Raw genomic sequence first — 24165 nt, forward strand, 5'->3', positions numbered from 1 at the left:
ACTAAACTTAATAATTTTATTTAAAAATAAATAAAAATATGATTAACTGAGAGAACTGTCCGATTAGTAAAGCTAACAGTAGTTTTTTAAAAAAAACCCATAGATTCTTCTAAGTTAATAACATAAATTGATCTAATTGCGCTTCAGCCTAAACAGTTCAAATCTAATTCATTTAAGAATAAATAGATAAAACATCCTTATACTATTTTACATATATACCTCTCAGTTAAAAATATCATTGTCTTTTATAAATAATTCGATTTTAATTCAAAGTCGTGAAAAAGAAAAAAAAAATTGGCTAGTGTGCATATAAAATTAAAGAAGTTTTGATGTTTAATATACGTTTAATATACGTTTGGGTAGTTGGGATTAGTTGCTCCGTTTATTTTCTCTTCTTGTTGATGCTCTTAAGATTCTCTATAAGACTCTTTGAAAGAGCTACCAAAATAGAATAATGGAGTTGCTTACGTGATCATGAGAAATTCTTGGCTAGAATATATTCTAAAAGAGTCATTACCTAAGCATCACTAATTCTCTACTTAGGCACTATAGTCATTACCTAAGCATCACTAATTCTCCACTTAGGCACTACCGCAGAAGTTTCAAGGTAGCATCCTCGCATCATTCAGATGGGGTGTAAACTAGCCGAAGCTTAGCTCAGCTCGAGAGCTGAATTTTTCAGCTGGAGCTTGATTTGAGCTGAAAATTTTCAGATCAGCTCGGTGAGATTTGAGCTCGGCTTGATAGATTAATGAAATAATAGGTTGAGTCCGGTATACATAATAAAATGAGTTCTAAAAATTAAATAATTAAAATATATAAATTCTAAAATATAAAATTAGCACATACAGTAGTACAAACATTAAATAATTAATATAAAATTTTTAATTACTCATATAAATATATTATAATGCATCGAACTGAAACCAAGCTGAACTTGAGCTGGGCTAGGCTCAGCTCGACTATGGTTTTGAGCCTAAAATATTAACTCAATTCATCTCATCTAGAGCTTGAGCTCTAAATGAGCCGAAACCACCATCAACCGAATTTTTTGACTGCCCTAATCACCAATACAAATAGAAAAAGTGTGGAAAAAATATCACATTGCCACGTAATAAGTAAGACTATACTAACACTTTGGCTACCAAAAAGGAAACGCCAAGACTATCAGGAAATGAGCACCACTGCATCAGTCCATAAATTATAGCATTCTGGTTCATCCTCCTGCAATAAATGTTGCTTTTTTTTGTCTGATTCTTCGTCTACAGATTACTGCCCAGGATATAAAGACAACTAATATAGTGGAATAGATCAATAAGTTGTTCAGGAGATAGCTTCTGAAAAATTTTAGTATTTCCCTCAATCCAAATACGCCAGCAATACGCCAGCAATAAGCCGACATCCAGGCTCTCCAATACTTTCTACTATCTTTAGCTGTCCCTCTGCAGTCCATTCGTCCACCAATTTCACAGTCGTGTGTTTATTCCATCTTTTATATATATAAATATATAACGACAATTTGAGTCAATTTTAGCACTCTCTTACACTCTTATATTTTAAACTTCGCATTTAAGCTTTCTATGGTCCAAGACAAATGTTGTATATCTTTAGAGGATAATTTAGAAAGAAAAATATCTTATCTTAAAGCATTGTCTAAGCCTCTGAACTTAATCAGTTAGTCTTAATTTTTTTGAAAGACAAATTTAATTGAATATAAAAAAAATTAAAAAGATGTTTAGTTACTGAATCATATTATGAGTCTCTGAATCGTGTTAAGGGTCTCTAAATCTGTTCCGAAGATATCCATAAGGTCAAAACTCATTATAGGGCTCCAAATTTAGAGTTAGATGCAGCTTCAAATTTGGAGGGCGGTGAAGAGTATAGGGGCTCTAAATTTACACATTTGGGCTAAAGATTTAGAGCCCAATTGGAGATGCACACAGAGAATAGCATTAAATTTAAATAATCATAATTTTATATGTAAAATTGAAAATCCAACACGTGCGGTTTCCCTAGATTTAAAGTCCAATTAAAAATGCTCTCAAACAGTAGCATTAAAACGACAAAATTATATGTAAAATTGAAATCCTATACATGTGCGTGTGCTGCTCCAAAGTCCATATCATCCCATCTCAAAAGTTAAGCATCCTTCTTCTGCTAAAAGGGACTGCACAACATGGAAGGATCACCCAACTTTAGCAGAGGTATCACAAGTGGCCTAGTATGTCACAAATTTAAATCTACATTTAATTTAATTTAATTTATTATGGATAAATTATTTATGTGTTAGTGATTTAGTTTGATGATTTATTTCAGTTTAATAATTCAACGGTGTGTGTTGATTTGAAGAAATAGTTCTACAATACAATGACTTAGGACCTTGATTGAAAATGACAATGTCTTTGGGATAAAAACTTAGTAAAACATAAATATCTTTATACTAAGAGAGAATTAACCCTTAATCCTCCCTTATATCTTACTTTTCTTGACCTATAAAAATAATTACAAGAGGGAAAGAGAGCAAATAATTATATATACACACACGGAGGGAGGGAGAGAGAGAGCACTAACCAAGATGGCCGACATCAAAGAAGCCGCCTCCAATTCCCCATCAGACACCACCACAAGCGTATTGGTGCAAATCGTCGAACACCTCGACGGCACCATCACCCGCCCCTTCATCCCCCTCTCCCCTCCCTCTCCCAACCCCCCCCCCGTCCTCTCCAAGGACGTCGTCCTCAACCCCACTCACCGCACCTCCCTACGCCTCTACCTCCCCGCCGCCTCCGGGAAACTCCCGATCCTCCTCTTCTTCCACGGCGGCGGCTTCGTCCTCTTCAACTACTCCTCCACCATCTACCACATCTGCTGCGAATCCATGTCCCTCTCCCTCCCCGCCCTGGTCGTCTCCCTCGACTACCGCCTCGCCCCGGAGCACCGCCTCCCCGCCGCCTACGACGATGCCGTGGAAGCCCTCCTCTGGCTCCGCGAATCGAACGATCCATGGATCACAAACCATGGGGACCTCTCCAAAGTTTTCCTAACGGGCAGTAGCTCCGGGGCAAACATAGCCTACCAAGTAGCCGTACGATCGTCAAAACTTCATCTACCACCTCTAAATCTTTGTGGGTTGGTTCTAAACCAACCGTACTTCGGCGGCGTTGAGAGAACTCACTCGGAAAGGGAGTTGGAGGGGGACTCAATACTTCCTCTGAGAGCCAACGACACGCTATGGAGGTTGTCGCTTCCAAAAGGAGTGGATCGAGACCATGAGTTCTCCAACCCAGTGAAGGCGGACGGGAAAGTTGTTAAGCTCCCCAGATGCTTGGTGAAAGGCAGCAAAGGGGATCCATTGCTAGATCGGCAGAGGGAGTTCGCGAAGTGGTTGGAAGAAGGAGGGGTCGAGGTGGTGGAGAAGATAGATCCAGAGGGGTTTCATGCCGCCGAGTTGTTTGTGGAAAATAAGGCGGCGGAGTTGTTCGGGGAGATCCGGGAGTTTGTTTATGCTAATGATCGTTAAAATGGTTTACGTTGTTCGCGTGGATTTTTTTTCTTCTTTTTTTAATTTTAACGACAATGTCGTGGACTCTTGTGTGAATTTGGGTGTTGGCGTACTTTTTTTTTACTTTTTGTGTGTAGTGAAGAGTAGCTTGTTTGGTGTGAATAAATATTAGAAAGGCATTCTCGTTTAGTTGTCTCTCTCCTTTTCTTTCTTTCACTTATCAAGGGAATTATGCAACTAAATCTTTAATCTTGTTTTATTTAATAAAGAGAAAATAGTGGTTAAGTTGTTATCAGTACATTATAAGTTTGATTTCTCTCCGGTGACATTTAATAGATTTTTCACTTAATCGAATCATAATTTATAAAAAAATAAATAAAGAAAACAGAGATTAATCATTCAAGAATAAATATATTATGAATAAATATATTATGTAAAGCTGATCATCTTGTTGCCAAAAAAAAATTGAAAAAGTAAAATAAGAACAAGACATCTATCCAAAGATCATGGCCCCATTTGCTTAAGAGATCATGAGAAATTCTTTGCTAGAATATATTCTAAAGACTCCATCCACTATCAAAGGATAAATGATGCTCTAATTAAGCACCAATCGTCCCATCAAGCAGTAAACATTATTCCTGAAACTTAACTACCTTCCAGGTTTCCACCCAATGGTACGAAGGCAGTGATAAGTTTCAGTTTATTTTTTTTCTTTAAAGTAAAAGCTAAAATATGGCCCAGTTTTATTATTTATTTTAATTTTTTTATTATAAATCACACTATATATTTTATCTATTTTGTAATTCACACTTTATTTTTAATACTTTTGTAAACATACCTCTATTTTTTCTTTATAATTTTTATTTAACCCTTGTTAATTTAAATAGTACCAACAATATTTTATTATAATATATAAAATAATTATATATGAGAGAAGAAAAAATAATAAAAAGAATATTTTAATAATTTAGTCGATATCACTTAGTCAAAATAATTTTAGAATGTTAAATGAGATTCATAGAAAGAAAGGAGGGATCGGATTATAAAATTGTCAAACACTATGTATAAATTACTATATAGATAAAATATAAAATATAATTTATAAAATATTCTAAAGTATAAACAAACATCTATACTAACACCTCGGTGACCAAAAAGGAAATGCAAGGTTATCAAGAAATCAGCAATTCAGTATTCTGAATCTTTGATTCACCCGATGCCATAAAACCTGTCTTTGCTTCTATTTTATTCTCCATGCCATCAATTCCTGCGCAGGATATAAAGACAGAATTAACACAGTGGAAGACATCAAAAGGTTGTTTAGGACATGACTTCTTAAGAGTCCTATTATTTCTCTCAATCCAAATACACCATTAATAAACTGCGAGTCAGACTCTCCCTACCAAAAGTTTATATTGTCTTTAGCTATCCATCTGCACTTCCCTACCAAATATTCACAAATTCACACTGATATTTTCTACCATAAATTATATGATGCTTAAATCAAACTAATCAAGTCTCTTAGCATACCCGGTAATAGATGACTAATAATTATAACTTGCTCTGGCCCATAAGGATGTTAACTGATTAAGTTTGAAATACATAGGAATAGATCGAAATTGGGATAAACTATAGGAGGATAAATTATAATTTACTTATATATATGTGTGTGTTGTCTTGAAATTAATGTGGAACATTTTCATTCTAAGGTTAATAAAAAGGAGGTGTTGCTTATTGACACAAGCATTAGACAAGACGGTAGAAGACGATTAGAATATCCATGGTTGTCGGTGACCTTTCTTCTAAAATGAGTTACGTTACGATGGAATTAATTTCCCCAAGTGTTAATATATTAGTCTCGGACTTCAACTTCTCAATAGTGGAAGGATTTCTTAATGCAATTGACGTAAGTGGATTGGGATTGGAAGACTAGCATAAGAAATAGTAATAGTGAACATAATCAATGGGTTGTCACATCCCAAACCACTCTTTAACATCGGTTAATATTCTTTAATTTATATTGGCAAATGTATAGACAATTTGCATATAAATATGCATTAGAATATTACGACGGAGAAAAAAAAAATCTTGACTTATATTTGACAAAATTCGAATACAGAGCAGAGATGTTTGAAGGGTACGTATGTAAAAATATTTTTTAATAAGAAAAAAGAGCATTGGCTCTAAACATATCGATGGATATAAATTTGGAGCCCAATATAAAATCCAACGGCTCGCATGTCGCAATTGGAGATGGTATAGTATTAAATTTGGGGACCAGTTAGAAGATGTCGTTAAAGAATAGTATTTACCTAAATTTAAATAATCAAAACGAGCTGTTTCTAGATGGATGTTTTAAAGTCCATATCATCCCTTCTCAAAATTCAAAGATCCTCCATGCTATAAGGTTCAGCAATCGAAAGCACTCTTATTACAACAGGGAAAGAGAGCAAAACGAGAATCGAGAGAGAGAGAGAGAGAGAGAGTACTAACCAAGATGGCCAACATCAAAGAAACCACCGCCAATTCCCCATCAGACACCACCACAAGCCTATTCGTGCAAATCGTCGAACATCTCGACGGCACCATCACCCGTCCATTCTCCCCTGTTTCCCCTCCCTCACCTGATGCCCCCGTTCTCTCCAAGGACGTCGTCCTCAACCCCACCCACCGCACCTCCCTCCGCCTCTACCTCCCCGCTGCCTCTGGGAAGCTCCCCATCCTCCTCTTCTTCCACGGCGGCGGCTTCGTCCTCTTCAACTCTTCCTCCACCTTCTACCACCTCTTCTGCGAATCCATGTCCCTCTCCCTCCCCGTCTTGGTCGTCTCCGTCGACTACCGCCTCGCCCCCGAGCACCGCCTCCCCGCCGCCTACGATGACGCCGTGGAAGCGCTCCACTGGCTCCGCGAATCGAATGATTCATGGATCAAAAACCACGGCGACCTCTCCAAAGTTTTCCTAATGGGCAGTAGCTCCGGAGCGAACATGGTCTACCAAGTAGCCCGACGATCCTTAAAACTTCATCTACCACCTCTAAATCTTTGTGGGTTGGTTCTAAACCAACCGTACTTCGGCGGCGTTGAGAGAACTCCCTCAGAAAGGGAGTTGGAGGAGGACTCGATACTTCCTCTGAGAGCCAACGACACGCTATGGAGGTTGTCGCTTCCAAAAGGAGCGAATCGAGACCATGAGTTCTCCAACCCAGTGAAGGCGGGCGGGAAAGTTGTCAAGCTCCCCAGATGCTTGGTGAAAGGCAGCAAAGGGGATCCATTGCTAGATCGGCAGAGGGAGTTCGCGAAGTGGTTGGAAGAAGGAGGGGTCAAGGTGGTGGAGAAGATAGATCCAGAGGGGTTTCATGCCGCCGAGTTGTTTGTGGAAAAGAAGGCGAAGGAGTTGTTTGGGGAGATCCGGGAGTTTGTTTATGCAGGTGATCGTTGAAATAGTTTACGTTGTTGTTTGCTAATCTTGCCTTCCTCCATTTTTTGTTCTTCTTGTTTTCATTGTCTGAATTAAATATTGGAAAGGTTCTTTCCAGTAGTAGTCTTATTATGTTCTTTTCTTTCTTCATTATGGGAATTGGTTCTGGGTCCATTTTAGACTGAATCATGCAACTAATCTTTTGCTCTAAAATCTTCTTTTATTTAATAAAAATTAAAATATGGATATCAAAAGGACAAAAAGGCATCAATCCTAACATCATGGGGGCCCATTTGGTTGGTATGCGGCCCAAAACTTGGGTATGAACTAGAAAATTATTAAAAGCACGAATGTGAAATATAAATAAAGTAACCTCCAAGCTTGAACTCCTGAAATACAGAGGGCAAGGTCCAATAATAAAACGCCACGTCGGATCAGGATAGCATTATCCTGCACAAGTTCCAAATCCCTAGGGCGGCTCATATGGAATTGCTCAATTACATCTTGATCTCTTAAATTAATTATTTAATGTTTTCTGGTAATATTGTTAAAAGTGAGATATTAAATAATTAATTTTAAAAAATGATTATTATAAAAATAGAAATAGAAATATATACATATATAAAGCTGAGGAATGGAGTTAGCTCCCAATAACTCCTTTTTGTCTCCTTGTGCGTATAAGAACCCTCTTGGACTTTTGTGCATATAGTTGCATTTGAGGGGCTAGGCTACTCATAATTAGCTTTTAATTTAAGTATTATGATCGGTTCCTCTCTTGGATGAGTAGGTTTGCAGTGCTAGTGAATTAATAAATTTTTTTTAGCTAATTACATTAGTTTAGTGGACCCTTAAGATTGGTGGATAACTAGGAGAGGAACCGATCATAATACTTAAATTAAAAATAGTAGATTAGACTCAAAAAAGAATGGGTGATATTGAATTGAAAAGATTATTTATGCTCCATTCTCCAACATAAGAGTTTAGTCCCACGTATTATAAAATGAGAGAAATTTAATAGGGATTGTTTATAAAGACTTTTGTAGTTTTTTTTTTTTTTTTAAATTGAACTAGGTTATAAGATTTTTGTTATAACTTTAATTAGTTCACTTAGAATATGACTTCAAACGTAGATACTGTTAATAAAAATAACTTTGATGAAAAAGTTTTATAATTAATGAAAAAATTCCAACAATTATAATTTAGTTAAAAACGCATAAACAGTGGTACCAAATAAAATTTAAGGGGTAAAATAATTTTAATTTACATGTGAATTTATGAGAATGAGAAAATAATCGCCCACGTCGAACGAATCCATGTGAATTTTGATGCATGAAAATTCTCAATCTAATCCATCATGAATCTGGATTTTTTAAGCATTAAAAAAAAAAAAGAGCCGGCAAATTGGATGAATACATCGAAGAACGCAGTCGAGATTAATTTACTTGGACACAATTTTGTGAGCTACGATCAACGATCAAAAGTTTTTTTTCTTTTCTTTTCTTTCTTCAAAATGACATTTGACGTGACTAAGATCATGATGATAATGACATGGCGATCGTTTCCTTCTTCCTTCCTTCACACCTAAGTAGCCTATACACTCCAAACTCACAGACTAATAAACGTACATAAACCCATTTTTGTTGCTTCGATCGTGAATAGTGTACTAAAAAGTTGACGTACTTCCGCAAATTATGTTAGATTATGTATTGGATTTCTTTTGTTAATTTTGATATTAATATTTAGTAGAATTTTTGTACCTTTTTTTTTAAAAAAAATTTAGAAAGATTAGCTTAGTTATCTAACATACGTAAGTTTAAATGGGAATCAAGTTTTAAGATCAAATTAATGTGGGTTCCAAATGCATAGGTTGAAATGATAAAATATTCAATATATATATAATAGGGTGGTATTGATAATATATTGGACACAAGGTAAGGTGTTTATGATAAATATCGGAGAGGATGCAATCTATAGAGAGATCTAAGAAAGCTTGCAGAATTCCACAACCTGCCAAGTTAGCTACGTGTCATCACACATAGCATCCTCTCTTCTTTATAATGATCTCCTCATCTCTCTCCCTTCCTTACTTCTCCACCAAAAAAATGGCTTCTTCTCTAAACCCAAACGCACCAATCTATCTCCCAAACCTCCTCCCTTTCTCCACTCCCATGGAGTTGACCAACTACCACTCATCTCCTCCTCCTCTCCTTCTTCCAAACCCTTCTCCTCTCCAACCAAATTTCTACTGTGAGTACCTTCAAACACCATCGCATACCTCCTTCCTCTACGTCTCCTCTCCTCCCTACCCAGAAGTGGTCACCTACTACTTCCCACCTCATCAGTCCCTCTACTCTTGCTGCTATAGAGAAGGTCTGCTGTTCCCTTTCCCTGAGACTTTTCAGCCACAGGAGGAGGAGAAGGAGAAAAGAGTAGTAGCTTCTGATCATGCCCATAACCAAGTTGGAGAAGACTTGGAGGGAGGTGTAGTTAAAGGTAGCTTCTTTCGTAGGAGGAAGGTGTTTGCATCTAAGCTAATGCACAAGAAAAGGTTTACTACTACACTTGGAGGTTTTGAGTTCAAGGGAGAGGATCAGTTTATGGGTACTGGTAGCAAAACCACAGTGATGATCAAGAACTTGCCAAATAAGTTCACGTATAAGATTTGAGATTATTCTTTCTATCTTTTTTCTATGCATGATTTAGTTGCTAATTATTTTATATAATTAATCTCTTTTAAATCTTTGATGCAGTAAGGGGAAGTTGTTAAGTATACTCGATCAACACTGCTACGAGGAGAACCAAAAGTTAGCAGGAAGTGGAGATGAGTCTGAGTTTAATTTCTTTTATCTTCCTATAGACTTCAGGTAAACTAAAAGTAAAAAAAAAAACGCCGTTTGCTCTAATTTTCGTGCTAATTAATTCCCTAATTGTTAATTAATTAGGAGTGGGAGCAACTTGGGCTATGCCTTTGTGAACTTCACCAGTGCAGCTGCTGCTTGGAGGTTGCATCACTCTCTCCACAAGTACGAGTGGAAGCTCCACGGATCCAGAAAGGTGTGCGAAATAACGTATGCCAGGATCCAGGTAATTAAGTAGTTAGTTGAAATCTTAGAAACTATTATTATTATTATTATTGTTGTTGGTGTTTAATTAAGCTCCCTCAATGTTTCTAGGGTTTGTCAGCGTTGCTGAAGCATTTCAAGAGTTCTATGTTCCTTTGCGACGATCTCGAGTTCCTCCCAGTTTATTTCGATCCACCTCGCAATGGTTGTAAAGCAACCAAGCAGCAGTACGTGGGAAAGCACACTTCTACTTCCTCTAGGCCTCTATAGTTTCTTAATTACCTTCTAGATATATAAAGAATATCACTAATCTTAATTAGCTCCTCCTTTTCTAGCTTTCTATCCAATCTATACGGAGTAGCAGCAGCTAGTCATGGACGGATAGAAAGGAAGAAAGATAGGGAGTTATATGTGTATTTCTAGTACTACTACTGTTGCTTGTAAGGGTGTAAAATTTGAGTTAATTAGCTATTTTGCTTTACCCAAAAGTTCAATTGGTAGCTTTATATACGGAGCATGTGAATATAACATGGAAGATAAATATTAATTAGTTAATCTAATTTGCTTTAAAAAAATCAAGCTATTAGATTATGACTTATGATACCTTTTTAACGTGAGATGACGGGGGACAAGAGAGGAATGATGAGAAGCTCGGGATGTGCAGGAAGTGAGATCTTTTTGGGGACAATTCCATTAATGGGGATGTGAAAGTATATATATATATATAAACATTTGCCTTTCTACTACACTTTGGATTTCTGAGAGAGAGGGGTATGGCCGGATATTCTGAGGTACTTAAGATGTGACAGTGAGAGTACCGTACACAATAATGGCAGGCTATGGAGGAAGGCATATGCTTGTAGTTGTAGGACTACAAGCACTGTAAGCATTGTAGAGATAACAGGGGAAGGGGTGGGGGAGTGGGCGACGTGTTCTTTTTTCTTCATGACTCGGGAGTGATAAATGATGGTTAACTTGTGTCAGCTTAGGCTCTGGCGAGCAGCAACAAGGAGTTTTTTCTTTCTTTCTTTCTTTCCCCCATTTCACGGCTTATATTTTGTGAATTTTTAGTGAAAAGAAGTTTTACTTGATTGATTGTTGTTTAATAAACGATTAATCTTGCTGTAATTCTTGTATATATTGTTAGCGTTTCAATTTCTGCGACCTGTTAAAATTAAGGTCATTTGAACAAATAAAAGCTTGCGTTTGAAAAACTACAGTCGTGCAATTTGTGGTTTTAATATTTTAACTTTGTTTTACTTGTTCATGCAATTGTCTTTTTTACTAATCTATCAATAGGAATCATTTCGTTGTGTTTTTTTTTTATTTTGAGGAAAGAAAAACTATTGACTTCTGATAGACTTTGATGATGATTACTTCGCTTTGGAAATCCAAATGAATCTGACGACATATTTGCCTTCTTGAAGCCGGCAACATTATTAAATAATGTTACGTACTTAAGTTCCCTTTTTAACCAAATTATCCTATTTATGTTGAGCAATGACTCGATACTTTTATCATTTGATAAATTAAAGTGTATATATATGATATTTGACATATGCGATTAGTTAACCGGTAAGTAAACTAGAATTTAAATATTTTTTTATATATTTTCGTTTCTTTAATAAAAGAGCAAGGTAATAGGAGAAATATTTATTTTTATATTGAAAAAAAAATAGAATATGAATAGTTAAGAGAGAGAAATAAAATAAGACTAGTTTAATTTTACAATCTAAAAGGGCGAGAATTACTTTTAGTTCATAGGACTTGAAAAGAAAAATCAGAGTACTTAACCATATTTCTTTGTTTGAACGTAAAATGTGACCCGAGTAGGGTAGTTTAGATATGATCAAGCTTGCTAATTCATATAATTCCAATTGAAACTATACAGTAATATATGAAAGCTATTCAAAGTTTACCGTCTGAAAAAGGAATGCATTACTTTATCCTTGGTCATTGCAATATAGAGGTCCTAAAAGGACCATCTCTGCATACTGATCTGTCGTTCTGGAACAAACATATCTACATAAACCAACGAAGCTTTCAAGAAATAATCTAGTGTATAGCAAATAAGTTCCACTTAATATCACCACTCCTTAGTACAATCCAAGCATAACACTAGATAAAGTACAGTTCTACTAGCTAGCCCAGCATAATAGCTAATTTAGATGGCTCAATTAATATAGATTAAGACATTCACCGGGTGGCGGGTGCTCATCTATGGCTTACTATCACCACTGTGATGATCAAAAGCGAGACGTAGATCTTGGGATCCATATTCCATCCCATGGAGATTTGGTTGGCTGGGCTGAACACGTAAGGCGTACATGTGAGGGCCAGCATTTGCAAGAGCAACTGGAGATTCATAGCTACTCGGGTAATTGTCAACAAAGCCATAGATTGGATGCTCATCTCTCATCCCCTGGATTTAAACATTCACTTGTTTGTCATTGTCAGTGTCAGTGTTCCTACCTATCTAAATCACAGACCAAGAGGAAATTATCCAACGAGGGCATATTATTATTATTATTTTCATACTTACCAAGCTATGCTTGAATTGGCTGCGCAACTCCACGGCGCTCTTACACTGCAACAATTAAGTTTTGAAGGAGGAAGTTTCAAGAGTAAATCTCGATATCATATAGAAGAGCTAATAGTCTTCATATCATATAAATTCATCTCAACATATTCTTCAAGTGGCCGTCCTAATCCTGATAAAAGCTTAAGCTTTTCGATAATTTTTCTTATATTTTTATATTTCAACAATACTCTTCCTCACTAATGAATTTGAGAAAAAGTAGATTTAATTTATATGTATAGAGATTTTATATTTTAATCTATAGATAAATTTGACATGACTCAAACTTAGAATATCTGCTCTTATAGCATATTAATTCATAAACAACTCTAAAGGCTCAAGATTCTAAAGAACGGTGGTTTTTGTATCTTATATTTCAACACCATATAGTAGATAACTGAGAACATGATCTAACTAAGGAAAAAAAAAATGGAAATAACAATATTATTGGCCCAGATTATAATAAATTTTTAAGAATATATCGAAGGAGTAGTGCACAAAAACTGCAAGTTTTTTTTAGCACAAGATATAGTGGTAGTAAAACACACAATCGTAGGTCTCAGATATGTTTTTTTAGAAGGAAGCTCCACTTGTGCAAGATCGTATGTACAAAAAAGAAAGATAATAATTTGCATTCTATGATTATGTTGAATTATTGAAGCGCTTTTTGTCCCGTTGTATATTCAGATGATATATTGCATTGGAATTCTTGTGTTTATGGAATAAGGTTTGTGTCACAAGCTTCCTTCTTAGCCACCTTCTATTCATTTGGTATGTGTTTCTCTAGATAGCATGAAAAGATAATGAGAAATAACAAGAACTAAAATCTATTTGGTGAAAAAAACAAAGGCAAGTAAATAGAGTAGATTAATTAGTAGATCTAGTCCTACTATTGATAAACTAGAAGAGTGGTGATTAATTTACCTTCTTTGTCCAGGTGTTTATCTGTGTACTGATCTTATGAATCTGCCATATAACCCAAAACTTAGTATTAGCAACACATCTAACATTGTCAACATGAGATTCGGAAACATCTCCATAATTTTTTTTTGAGTCTTTTAAATAAACTATTAAACAAACTTCCAACTTTTCAAAAATAATCAACTACCAAAAAAAAAATCATTTTCCTGGACTCACTTGTTCACTAGAAGTTTGTAATAGAACTACTAAACAAACTTCTAACTTTCCAAAAATAATCAACTAGAAAAGTAAATTCTTTTCCCCGATTTACTTCTTCATTAGAGGTTTGTAGTTTCTTTGAGACATTTTGTCGAACATAAAGTGTTGATGATAAAATCCAAGAAAACCAGATCCAATTTTTTTAAAGAAAAATATGGATAGGGATCTCACCTTTCTAAGGCGAACAACTTTCAAAGTCTCATCCAAATTTTGCTCAAGACCGCGCAGTTCATGGATATCCATCCCATCCAAATCTTCTCCTATCCGCTGCCTATGTCACTCATAAGCACGCAATATTACCACTAAAACACAATCTAAATGAATATCAACTCTAACCCACCTTATTTCTTTACGCAGATTTCTATTAATCTCCTTCAGATGATTCAAAGTAGTTTGCATCTTCTACAAAAAACCAACACAATATGTCCAAAAATATATATATAAATAAAGAAAACGAAATCAAACGCAAATAGATCTCACAAATTAGCCAGAAAGTAGAAACTAGAGTGATTAATTTATACATCATACTGAGAACTCCACAAGTCGATCTGAGTGGTTTGCTGGTACCGATCAAAGATCTTCTTGAGGCTGCCAAGATCATGTCAAGTGTAAACCATCATCAAATCATGAAACAATGAATGAAACAAACGAAAGAGAAGAATAAATTTGATTAATTACTCGGTGTTCGGGCTGCAGTACTCGGCTAACTTCTGGGTGTTGGAGAACATGACGATGGCTACTTGGGCGTCGCAAAGAACGGTGATCTCCTTGGCCTTCTTCATGATCCCAGTCCTCCTCTTCGAGTAAGTCACTTGCCGGCTAGTGGGATTCTCGATCTTCTTGATCTCTATCTTGCCTCTTCCCATCTCTTCCTCCGCCGATCTCCACTTCCTCCTCCCACTTCCGCTTTTTCTTGGAGAGAAAGAGAGGAGAAGCTACCTCTTTAAAAGCTGCACAAGCTTCTATTTCCGGAAGTGGGTGAGGAAAAGGTGGAGTTTGCCGGAAGTGGCAAGGGTTTCCAAATACGTGAAAGTTCTCCTAGAGCCCGGTAACGTGTGATGTTACTCCACTTATTCGCATGCAGCAAATTCTTGCAGACGGAGATGCAGCGGGTCAGATGACTTTTGGTGTTATTTATCATAAAAACACCCTACATTATGCCTTATTATAAAATCATTTTGCATAATATCCATATGAGCTAAACGAACTAGACGCAAAATAACCTTAATATTTTTGGGTAAATTTTTTTTTATAAAAAAAATCTAAGTTATGTAACTAGAGTATTCTCTACTTTGTGAATTGGTATTAGATTAAAGTTACCTAAAAATATTTTTCAGATAATTAAAGTAAAAATGAAAGAGTCGAAGAATATAAATGATAACGATAATAAATATACAAACGAAGGTTGTTTTTGATAAAATTTCTTCTTTCTTCTCTTGTTTTGCGTCTATGAATGGTCATATCTGATGACTATTTATAGGAGTCCACTAAATTATGCGAAGGGATCGAGATGCTGAGTTAATCCATTCTGCAGTATGTTGAGACGTTTCAGAGTAGCTGGGAGTTTGTGACACAAAACTTTTCTTCTTCTCTTTTTACAGGAAAGAAAGGAAGCTGTTCTCGGAAACTTAGATGATGTGAGAGCTTTTGAACCTCTGGGTTTTGAGCTTGTTCTTGATGCAGATGGCATGGAGGATTTCCATGGTTATTTTATCTTCTCTTTAAGTCCATAGTTATCCACATCTCTCACTACTTACTTAATTGGAAGTTGTGCATTATTAGTGTTCTCTTCACTGGCTTCACCTGATATCCCAGTGGTTGAGATATCTCCATCTCTGCTCCCAGATCTGGAGCTTCAAACCCAGTAGTTCCTCTGAGAGGTATGCAGTTTTTATAAGAAGACTATGAGCATTAATTATAGGCTAGACAAATGAGCAATAGCCTTCTCAATATTTGTAGTTTGAAGGTGACAGAAGTGTTTAAACTTTTACGATCCTAAGAAAAGGGCCATAATGGTTCAAACTATCCATATGAGCTTGTATGTTGATTTGAGGAATATATCAAAGCCAGAGAACACTTCAATGTGTAAGAAGTTAAAAGTGAAAAAAATAAAATAAAATAGCAGTCTAGCAACTGAGTTGCATAGGAATGGAGAAGGCAATGATATAATCAAATGTGATTGGTGTGGAGTCTTCTACTGCCAATAATAGAGGGGGCATAAAATTAAGTAAGCTTATATATATAGCTTGTTAGACATATGACTTCCTATAGCAATCTGAGTTCTAATAATCACTTGGGTCTCAAACATTTTGGGGAATAAATGCAGATGCTAAATCACAATCAAAATTAGAGCCAAATATCCAATGCACCCAAAATTTAAGCCATTAACATATGCTAGATAACAAGATGTATTACATAGTGTTTAGAATTACATTATGTTTGACATTAAGGACCAAATTATAAATCCATAATTCCCTCCATTGATATCTTAGAGACAAAAAAATTTGATGACGTCCTAATTAAATTAGTGTCCTTTTTGATCAAATGAGTACTATCCTATTGGCGTGGCAAGTTGAAAGAGTGATTGGTACCTTACAATTGGGACCATTTATATTTCATTGCTAGAAACCAAACCGTGAGTCTCACTTTGTTTGAGACGAAGAAGAAAGCAAACAAACACAAGAATGTGTAATAAATTGCCAACTTTGGCTTTTTTTTTTCTTCTTCTAGTAGATAGTAGTAGTACCTTGTTACTAGCCTTTTATTGAGGCATGCATGAGTTGCACCACTCTTTGTTGGGATTAATTAATTGGCATAGTAAATGATATGAAGCCTATACCATTTCATTACTTCTCACCCATGGAAATTTTCATTGCATCTGGGCCCTTTATTGAGGTATTCATATATGCTGTCATTTCTTAAAATCCATTTCCTAAATTTTGAACCTATCCAAATTGATTCATGTACTGTCTCTTTTATTTTTTTTTATTTTTTATTTATTTTTAAGAGAGAACTAGTTGGCTCATGTGTTTTATTATTTTTACATACTGTGCAAAAGTATATTAAATAAAAAAAAAGGTCTAAGGCTAAACAAAATAAAGTTCAACTATGACTAATTTGCCGAAAAAAATTATACAAAAATTATACAAAAATTATATGAAATAGACATTGTGGGCGTACAAATCTTAAATATTGTATAAATATTTAGATTTTAGTGATTCTGAATAAAATTTAAATTTATAGAAGTCTAACCACTAGCATAATATGTTACGTCTTACAATTTTATTACGGACATATAGAGTGATTTATGATAAAAATTTTAGTTTGGACGTTTTGTGCACATAGTTTAGGCCCATAATGTCATCTATTCCTTAGGAGACATTGCATGATTGTCTAACTAATATATTGCAAAAAGTTAAGCTTGTTTATTTAATGTATAATTAATCTACAGAAGTCTTATGAATTAATTACGAAAAAATCATATATGAAATTAAGTAGATCAGAGGGTTATATCTGCAAATTTCTCTGACTCATCCAAGTAACAGAAGTTAGAGGTAAAAATTCCACAAAGTCGAGGGTTCTTCTGCAAATATCTCATTTCCAAAGGCTACCAGCCTACCACACCACTAAACCAATCTCTTTTTTATCCCTTCTTTCGGCTTATATTCTTCATATATTTTGTTATCTCCCGCCTCTAATTTATTCCCGACCGAACCAAAGCCCTCGCATGGCGACTATGACCGCCTTGGCTCCAATCCCCACCGGATTCCGGTTACCGTCCGGTCGTCCGGTGACCAGCTCACTCTTCTTCTTTCCTCTCCCCCACCTGGAGAAGTCAAGAAGACGAATCGTTCTCTCACTCCGCTTTCTTCTTTGATGCAGATTTCGCGCATTTGGAGCTGGGGGAGCCTTGTGGATTCGAGAGCGGATATGTGGAAGACCTGTCCTCTGATTCTCCGCAAGAAGTGGAGGTTTTGGATAAATCTTATGCAACTTTCGAATTATAGATTGCTTGTTCCTTTTCCTCTCCTCTTTTATATTGCAATTGAAGGGAATTATAGTTATGATTCTGGAAGTTCCTGTTATAATGGCGATTAAAGATGTCGACTTGCTCATGATTTGTGGTAGTATCGTGCAAGAACTCATCTTGTTGGAATTTAACCATTTAGGAATTGCATGTATTGACATGAATGGATGGATTTTCTGACATAACGTGGATTGTCAATCATCCGATCCGAGAGCTTTAGTTCTCCGGTTTGACCTGATCATTCCATAGAAGACCTCCTAATTTTAGTGTTTGTAATGGTGAAGATTGCATGGTCAAATTGTCACTGTACAGTATACTAATTTTTCCCTGCTATAATAGATAGTTGCATCTGGTTTGAACCAGAGAATTTACATGATTTCTCAAATTTGATTTTCGTTTGTAGCTATGCAGCTTTGTTTATTTTTTATACTTAGTCTAGATAACTTAAAAAAGTATCGTGGATTTGAGTCTAGGTACAAAAATCCAATTAAATATCAGAAAACATTTACAAGATGTATTTAGACTTAGAATTATGTCTTTTATACAGAATATGATGGTTGGTCAGGCTTCATCTATTGCCACGATGACAAATTCCTGTAGATCTTGCTGTTATGGGTGAATGACTTACTAGATGTCTTTCTCTTTTAAATTCCTTTCAACCTTTTGGTAAATTTGGTCACCAGAGTATCCTGTTGGTGTTAATAGTGACTTGGAAAGAGTGCCACCTGGTAGTTAATACTAATTTATCTTGAATAGTTCCTTAACTTCCTACTGAAAAGCACTAGCTGACTGTTTACTGGTTTCACACAACTTAACACACAAAATCATAAGTATGCATGTATATCATATGCATCTTGATAATGTTGAATCACTTCAACTTTGCCATATTTTAATTCCAGAGGTTATTTCATTTTGAATTGTGATGTTTTGGAGCATTAAAATAAATTACAATTTGTCTTAATTCATTAAACAGGAAAACTTTAGTCTGTGCAGTTGACAAAGATGCTGAAATATCATTTAAGAAGACTGTGGAAGTAGACAGATTTATTGATAGTTTGAGGGATTCAAATCCTAGAGAAGTAAGTAAATAAATTCTATGAAGCATCAGATTTTCAGCCAAAGGATCATATCATTGTTAGTAGGTTTCAACTTTTGAGGAAACATCATGCACCTTCTTTTCTAGTTATGTACTTCTTGATACTGGTTTACTTTAAATTAATTTATTAGTACTAAAATTAATGGTACATATATGATATGACTACATATAAGCACACCCGAGTACACATAATGACTTGCTAATGAACTCTTTATCTATTATAAATTAATGGTACATATATGATATGTATGCACACCCGAGTACCCATAATGACTTGATAATGAACTCTTTTATCTATTAAGAGTGCACACTACGACATTTGCATCATTGTGAAATATGCATGTGTAATTATATACTAATTGTTGATCCTTTGGGTTTTTTCTTGGCAGCTTGAACAACTGGTGGTTGAAAATATTTTGGCATTCAATGAGGGTTTCTGGATTCGGCTTGCCGCTAGAAGTGATACATGCATATCAGATGATGATAAAGCACGGTTTCCAATTGTCACTTGCTGATTTGACCATTAATATTTTTGGGTAAACTCATTAGGAATTCATTAGGTTAAGTTATTAACATGCTCTGGCTGGTTCTTTACAGAAAGATTATGAGGAATTGGCTGCATCTGTCATGAGCATAGTTGACCGTCTTGTTCATAAGACCAATGTATGTCTTTCTCAACTGAATTTTTTTGAGTTGTCCATTTGTTTAGTACTTTGGATATTCTATAACTTTTAGGTATATCTATGTGGAAATAATTTACCTACTGAATTAGTACTTAAGATCATCATGTTGCCTTCATTCCTTGACAAATGTTTGACTGCGATATTGCTGGGAATTCCTGAAGTATGCCCTTATAAATCTGTGATGTATAACTTAGAATGCTGATGAAGCTGAAATACAGATGTTAATATTATGTGACAGATTTAGTAGTTGTTGTTAATGTTTTTTTCGATATATATATATATATATATATATATATATATATAAAACCATTAGGTTACTTAGCAGCACCTGTATTGCTGTAGTGCCTAATTACATGGAAAGATCTATCTCATTGATATGAATTATTTCTTGATTTTCTCTTATTAAACAATTATCTGTCATTTTAGCAAATATAGAATTCATTATGGTTATTCACCTTTTGCAGGAAAAGATAGAATCTGCTACTGATATTCTCAAGTCAATTCTTAATCCTGTAATGAAAGCAGATGAAGAGATTTCATGGCCTCCAAGAGATCCTGAGGCTCTTATATTGATGGAAAAAGTAAATCATAACCGAATACAGTTGGTTCATGTTTAGTCTCTTGAGCAGAACTTTTGCTGCTTCTAATTCAATATCTTAATCATGCCATAAAAGTTCTTTTTTATGTAGTATTACCTGGAATAATATTGCTTTATCTGGCAATCAGCTTTCTGCCATTTATTATGTTTATTGCTGATTTCTACTACTGCCAGATATCAATGAAGCATATCCATTAAAAAAAGTTTCTATTGAGGCATTTGCACCATATAGCACTAGCAGTGGTCACTCAGCATATAAAATATTGCTCTTCTCTTTCTTCCATAAGAATATAAATGCACTTGATAAGCAATGTGAGATCCACTAATTTACTTCTCCTCTATAACTACACATTTTATTTTCAGTTTTATTGATTTACATCAAGATTGAAATTCAAGAACCTTTGTTTGATTAACGTTTGCCATTGGGTTAGATCAGGTGCTTAGCCTTATGAAGTCAATTGCTTACCTTGATCATCATGATTTATGTGATGTAAAGAAAGTGTAAAGCCCATTTAAATGAGTTTTGATGCTCTCAGAACATGTATGAACAAAATTTTACACTTTCTTTGTCTAATGAATTAATAGCACTTTTCTAGGAACTCAGAGTATATATATATATATATATATATGCAGATGAACGCACACATCACATGTATCTTGTATATGCATATAGATACTTATGTATATAGTCCTCTTTGTCACCATGATTCATGTATGCATACAGGTAGCAAGGAATTTTTATTCTTTCTTTCAATTGATTCATGACTAGAAGACTATTTTCTTCAAACCGAATATTTCAGATCAATATCTAAGTTTTGTTTTCAACTTTCAAAATACATGATTATTAGTGATTTTTCTATTGCAAAGATTAAGGAAAATGCATTGTCCAACTCATATGAGTGTGAAGTATGCACAGGGAAAAAACACATATAAATCACATATACTCTTCTTGTACATGTAAACATAGTACGCAGTATGTACACATGCATATAGATATGTGTATATAAATCAACAAATCTAAGTACCTGTCATTAATTTGATTTTATTTTTGTCTCCTTCCAAATAATGAGAAAGGTCATCTCTATCTACATAGAAAAGGTCAGAACATGCATACTCTGAAGGCTTGTCAGTGTCATTGACTAACCTCTCTAAACTGTTTAAATCCTGAGTATAAGTATATGAGTTGTGCATAAGCTGCTTATTAGAATTATTTAATATTAGTGATTCATGTATGTCATGTGTAGTTTGCCAGCTTCTCCTTTACGTTATGTTTATGACAAGGGCCTTTTGTTGCCATAACATCGACAATTTGCCAAATATGCTAACTGTGTACATGCCTGTGCCTTATGTGGAAGTTTCTCCTATGTTGTTGTATACTGTCGTTTCCATTTGGAGATTCTCTTAATCAGCTTATAGCAAGAGACTTATCCACTTCTTTTTCTGCATTTTGAATATATTAAGATACTTTATATAGAAAAACAAAACATTTTTAAACTAACTCATAGGTTTCTTCAAGCTATTTTATCCTATGCCCATTCAGGTGTTCCCTATGATCTTGACATCATCACAAAATATTTTCATATTTCAATTAATCTTCTTAAAATGGCTTTGCATCAAGAATCTCTACTTTATCCTGCTATCAGGAATTAGCGAACAGGGAACAAGAAGGACAGCTGGATGAAGGATTCCTTGCGGAGGTTAACGCCCAATTGCGTCAAGTATGAATTACATTGTTGACATTCTCGCTTAAAATGTTTCAGATCATATTTGCAGATAAATGTGCAATTAATTGAAAAACCTCTCCAATCTCAACAAAAAGTAAATTGATGCTTCGCTGGTCCGTTACTGTTTGTTATGTATCCTCTACAATTATGGTCATGGAATGATCCCTCTAGGTCTAGGATTTACTCTATGTTGTATTGCCAAGGAGCATTTTATCTTGGCATATTGTCCAAATAATGATTTGGTGTGTTTTGTTTGCAGGCAAAAGAAGATGGAGATAAGCCTGGGCTTGAGGCTATGTTGCAAAAGGTCTTGCAATTATATGCTTCCACAGTTCTTAGAAAGCGTAGCTATGCTTCCAAAGGTTAAGATATTTGTTTTGGCGTGCCTAGCTTTTCTTAAAAGCATGTTTTTCATTGTCAAAGATATCAGGTTTTGCTCATCTCAAGCAAATTATTACCTCTTTGTCCATGTTCAAATAAAAAGATACCCAATAATATAAGAGAAATGCTGTGCTATATGTCTAGATTATTGATGTTTGTACACCACATCCTTTTTTGCTGTAGTAGCTCTTCTATTCTGGTCAACGTTATGAGGAGCTAAACTTATGTAAATTCCTTTAATGATCAGAATAAAAGAAGCTTCAAGGCTACGGCAATTATGCTCTACACTTATTTACCTTTCTATTGTAGCTGTATTCATGACAAATTTAAAGCTGGATTTTAGGACAGAATTATTGGTACATTCTACATAATTTGGTAAGTGTTAATTTTGGTTAGACGGACAAGATTAATATTGGAATCTTTACATGTCTAATGCTATATTGGCCAGTATTCTGTTTATAAAGTTCCTTCATGAACCTGATTATACAAACAAGGATATCCAGTTTGTTCTTTTTTTTTTAATGTCTGCTGATTTCTCACCAATTTTCTCATTTGCAGGGGGGAAGGTTCTAGTGACGGAGAAGTTTCTTGAATTAATAATTGAGGGTAGGTTAATACAAGTGGATAGTTGTTTATTCATCTTCTTGTACTGTTACACCAACGATGCAGTCAAAATTGACAGTCATATCAATATGCATTAAACACCGCAAAAAAAAGATAACTAAGAATCTCAGCTGGAATTCCAATACATTGCTTTATGCCCTTTCTGTATATTTTTTCTAAATTTATTAGCTTATAATCTGTTATCCAAGTGCAGCTCCTGAAAATAGTTGGAACAAGTTATTGATTGATGGACTCACTGTTGGAAAGGGAGAAGTTTCACCCGAAGACTTATATGCTGTTATTAAGAAACGAATCGAGAGAATCTTAATCCGCACGGTGAGATTAGAGCCAACGCCTTTAATATTTGATGTTTCAATGCTTATTTACCATCTTGGTTTGACTATAATGCTGTGAACCAGGAAGGAGGCTCCTATCAGCAACGCATCCTGATAGAGTATCTTAAAGGCATCCAGTCAAGAGCTGTGGAGATTGTTCAAGCACTTCAAGGAGCCCAACAATGAAGTCTGAGCAGCTGATGACATGACCACCTTCAGAGGTAATAAGAGTAGACATTACTGTTGAACTGAATATCCAGTATCAGATCATAGTAAATCTGCTCGTACTACTTAAGAAATGCATATTTGAACAAACTTTAGTTGGGAAGGGGGCAGAGACTGAACTACTTCCCATTCTTAGTGAGTAAACAGCTCTTTGACATTCAACATACTAATGTTGAAAAAAACATCTAGAACAATGTTTTACTCCTTTTTCTAATTCCTTTTCAGAAAGGAAAAAGGTAAACATATCTAAGTTCTTTACTCATTTTTCTTTAATTTCTCTCTAATTTCATTTATATATTACTTATGTCTAGATCAATATTTTTGATTTTCAGTGGCAAGTTGGAATTCTAAAGAGAGTTTCAGAGATTTCTTTCCGCGAACCAAAATACCCACAGGCAGAATGGTAACGACCAGAAGAATCGAAGGATGAACTGAGAGGCATAAATACTGAGCCATAAATATAAAATTAGAGTCAATATTGGAGAAGAGATTTACAGTCAACATATCTCATGACATGAAGCCCTTTCCTTCTCTTACACAACGATTACATTTTCTCTCTTCTTGGAGTATCTATCTGTTTGTATGTGATTCATTTTTAATTTTTCTCTCCTCTTTTAATTTCTGAGCACATTTCTCCTTGATGTACAGCATGTATACCAAGGTTGAAGAAAATATGTATACCAGCGGCACCTCATGAGTTGTAATACTTCACGTTTCATTCTGAGATTTTACTCCTTTTCCTAGTCGAGTTTCA

At 35.1% G+C, this 24165-nt stretch overlaps 4 protein-coding genes across 4 annotated transcripts; 3 read left to right on the plus strand and 1 right to left on the minus strand.

Moving 5' to 3' along the window:
• The first annotated feature begins 2505 nt into the window (after positions 1 to 2505).
• LOC140789592 (carboxylesterase 1-like) lies at positions 2506 to 3691 on the plus strand. Its single transcript, XM_073139355.1, has one exon. It carries the CDS (start codon positions 2576 to 2578, stop codon positions 3518 to 3520), a length of 945 nt encoding a protein of 314 aa, XP_072995456.1. The 5' UTR covers positions 2506 to 2575; the 3' UTR covers positions 3521 to 3691.
• A 2203-nt stretch (positions 3692 to 5894) lies between these two features.
• On the plus strand, positions 5895 to 7052 carry LOC140789593 (carboxylesterase 1-like). Its single transcript, XM_073139356.1, has one exon. It carries the CDS (start codon positions 6000 to 6002, stop codon positions 6939 to 6941), a length of 942 nt encoding a protein of 313 aa, XP_072995457.1. The 5' UTR covers positions 5895 to 5999; the 3' UTR covers positions 6942 to 7052.
• Positions 7053 to 12023: 4971 nt separating this feature from the next.
• On the minus strand, positions 12024 to 14824 carry LOC140788130 (MADS-box transcription factor 16-like). The gene is made up of 7 exons (XM_073137260.1): positions 14418 to 14824; positions 14261 to 14327; positions 14080 to 14141; positions 13911 to 14010; positions 13485 to 13526; positions 12525 to 12569; positions 12024 to 12404 (listed from the first exon to the last, which is right to left on the minus strand). Exons 1-7 carry the CDS (start codon positions 14603 to 14605, stop codon positions 12201 to 12203), a joined length of 708 nt encoding a protein of 235 aa, XP_072993361.1. The 5' UTR covers positions 14606 to 14824; the 3' UTR covers positions 12024 to 12200.
• A 2570-nt stretch (positions 14825 to 17394) lies between these two features.
• LOC140788108 (uncharacterized) lies at positions 17395 to 24154 on the plus strand. Its single transcript, XM_073137236.1, has 12 exons — positions 17395 to 17529; positions 17622 to 17710; positions 18740 to 18845; positions 19252 to 19350; positions 19460 to 19525; positions 20010 to 20126; positions 21787 to 21861; positions 22127 to 22229; positions 22807 to 22854; positions 23066 to 23187; positions 23271 to 23407; positions 23744 to 24154. Exons 1-11 carry the CDS (start codon positions 17467 to 17469, stop codon positions 23370 to 23372), a joined length of 990 nt encoding a protein of 329 aa, XP_072993337.1. The 5' UTR covers positions 17395 to 17466; the 3' UTR covers positions 23373 to 23407; positions 23744 to 24154.
• Positions 24155 to 24165: the final 11 nt, after the last annotated feature.

The sequence above is a fragment of the Typha latifolia genome, chromosome 5 (assembly GCF_019914945.1).
Source record: "Typha latifolia isolate L0001 chromosome 5, TyphaL0001v2, whole genome shotgun sequence".
Taxonomy (NCBI): Eukaryota; Viridiplantae; Streptophyta; class Magnoliopsida; order Poales; family Typhaceae; genus Typha; species Typha latifolia.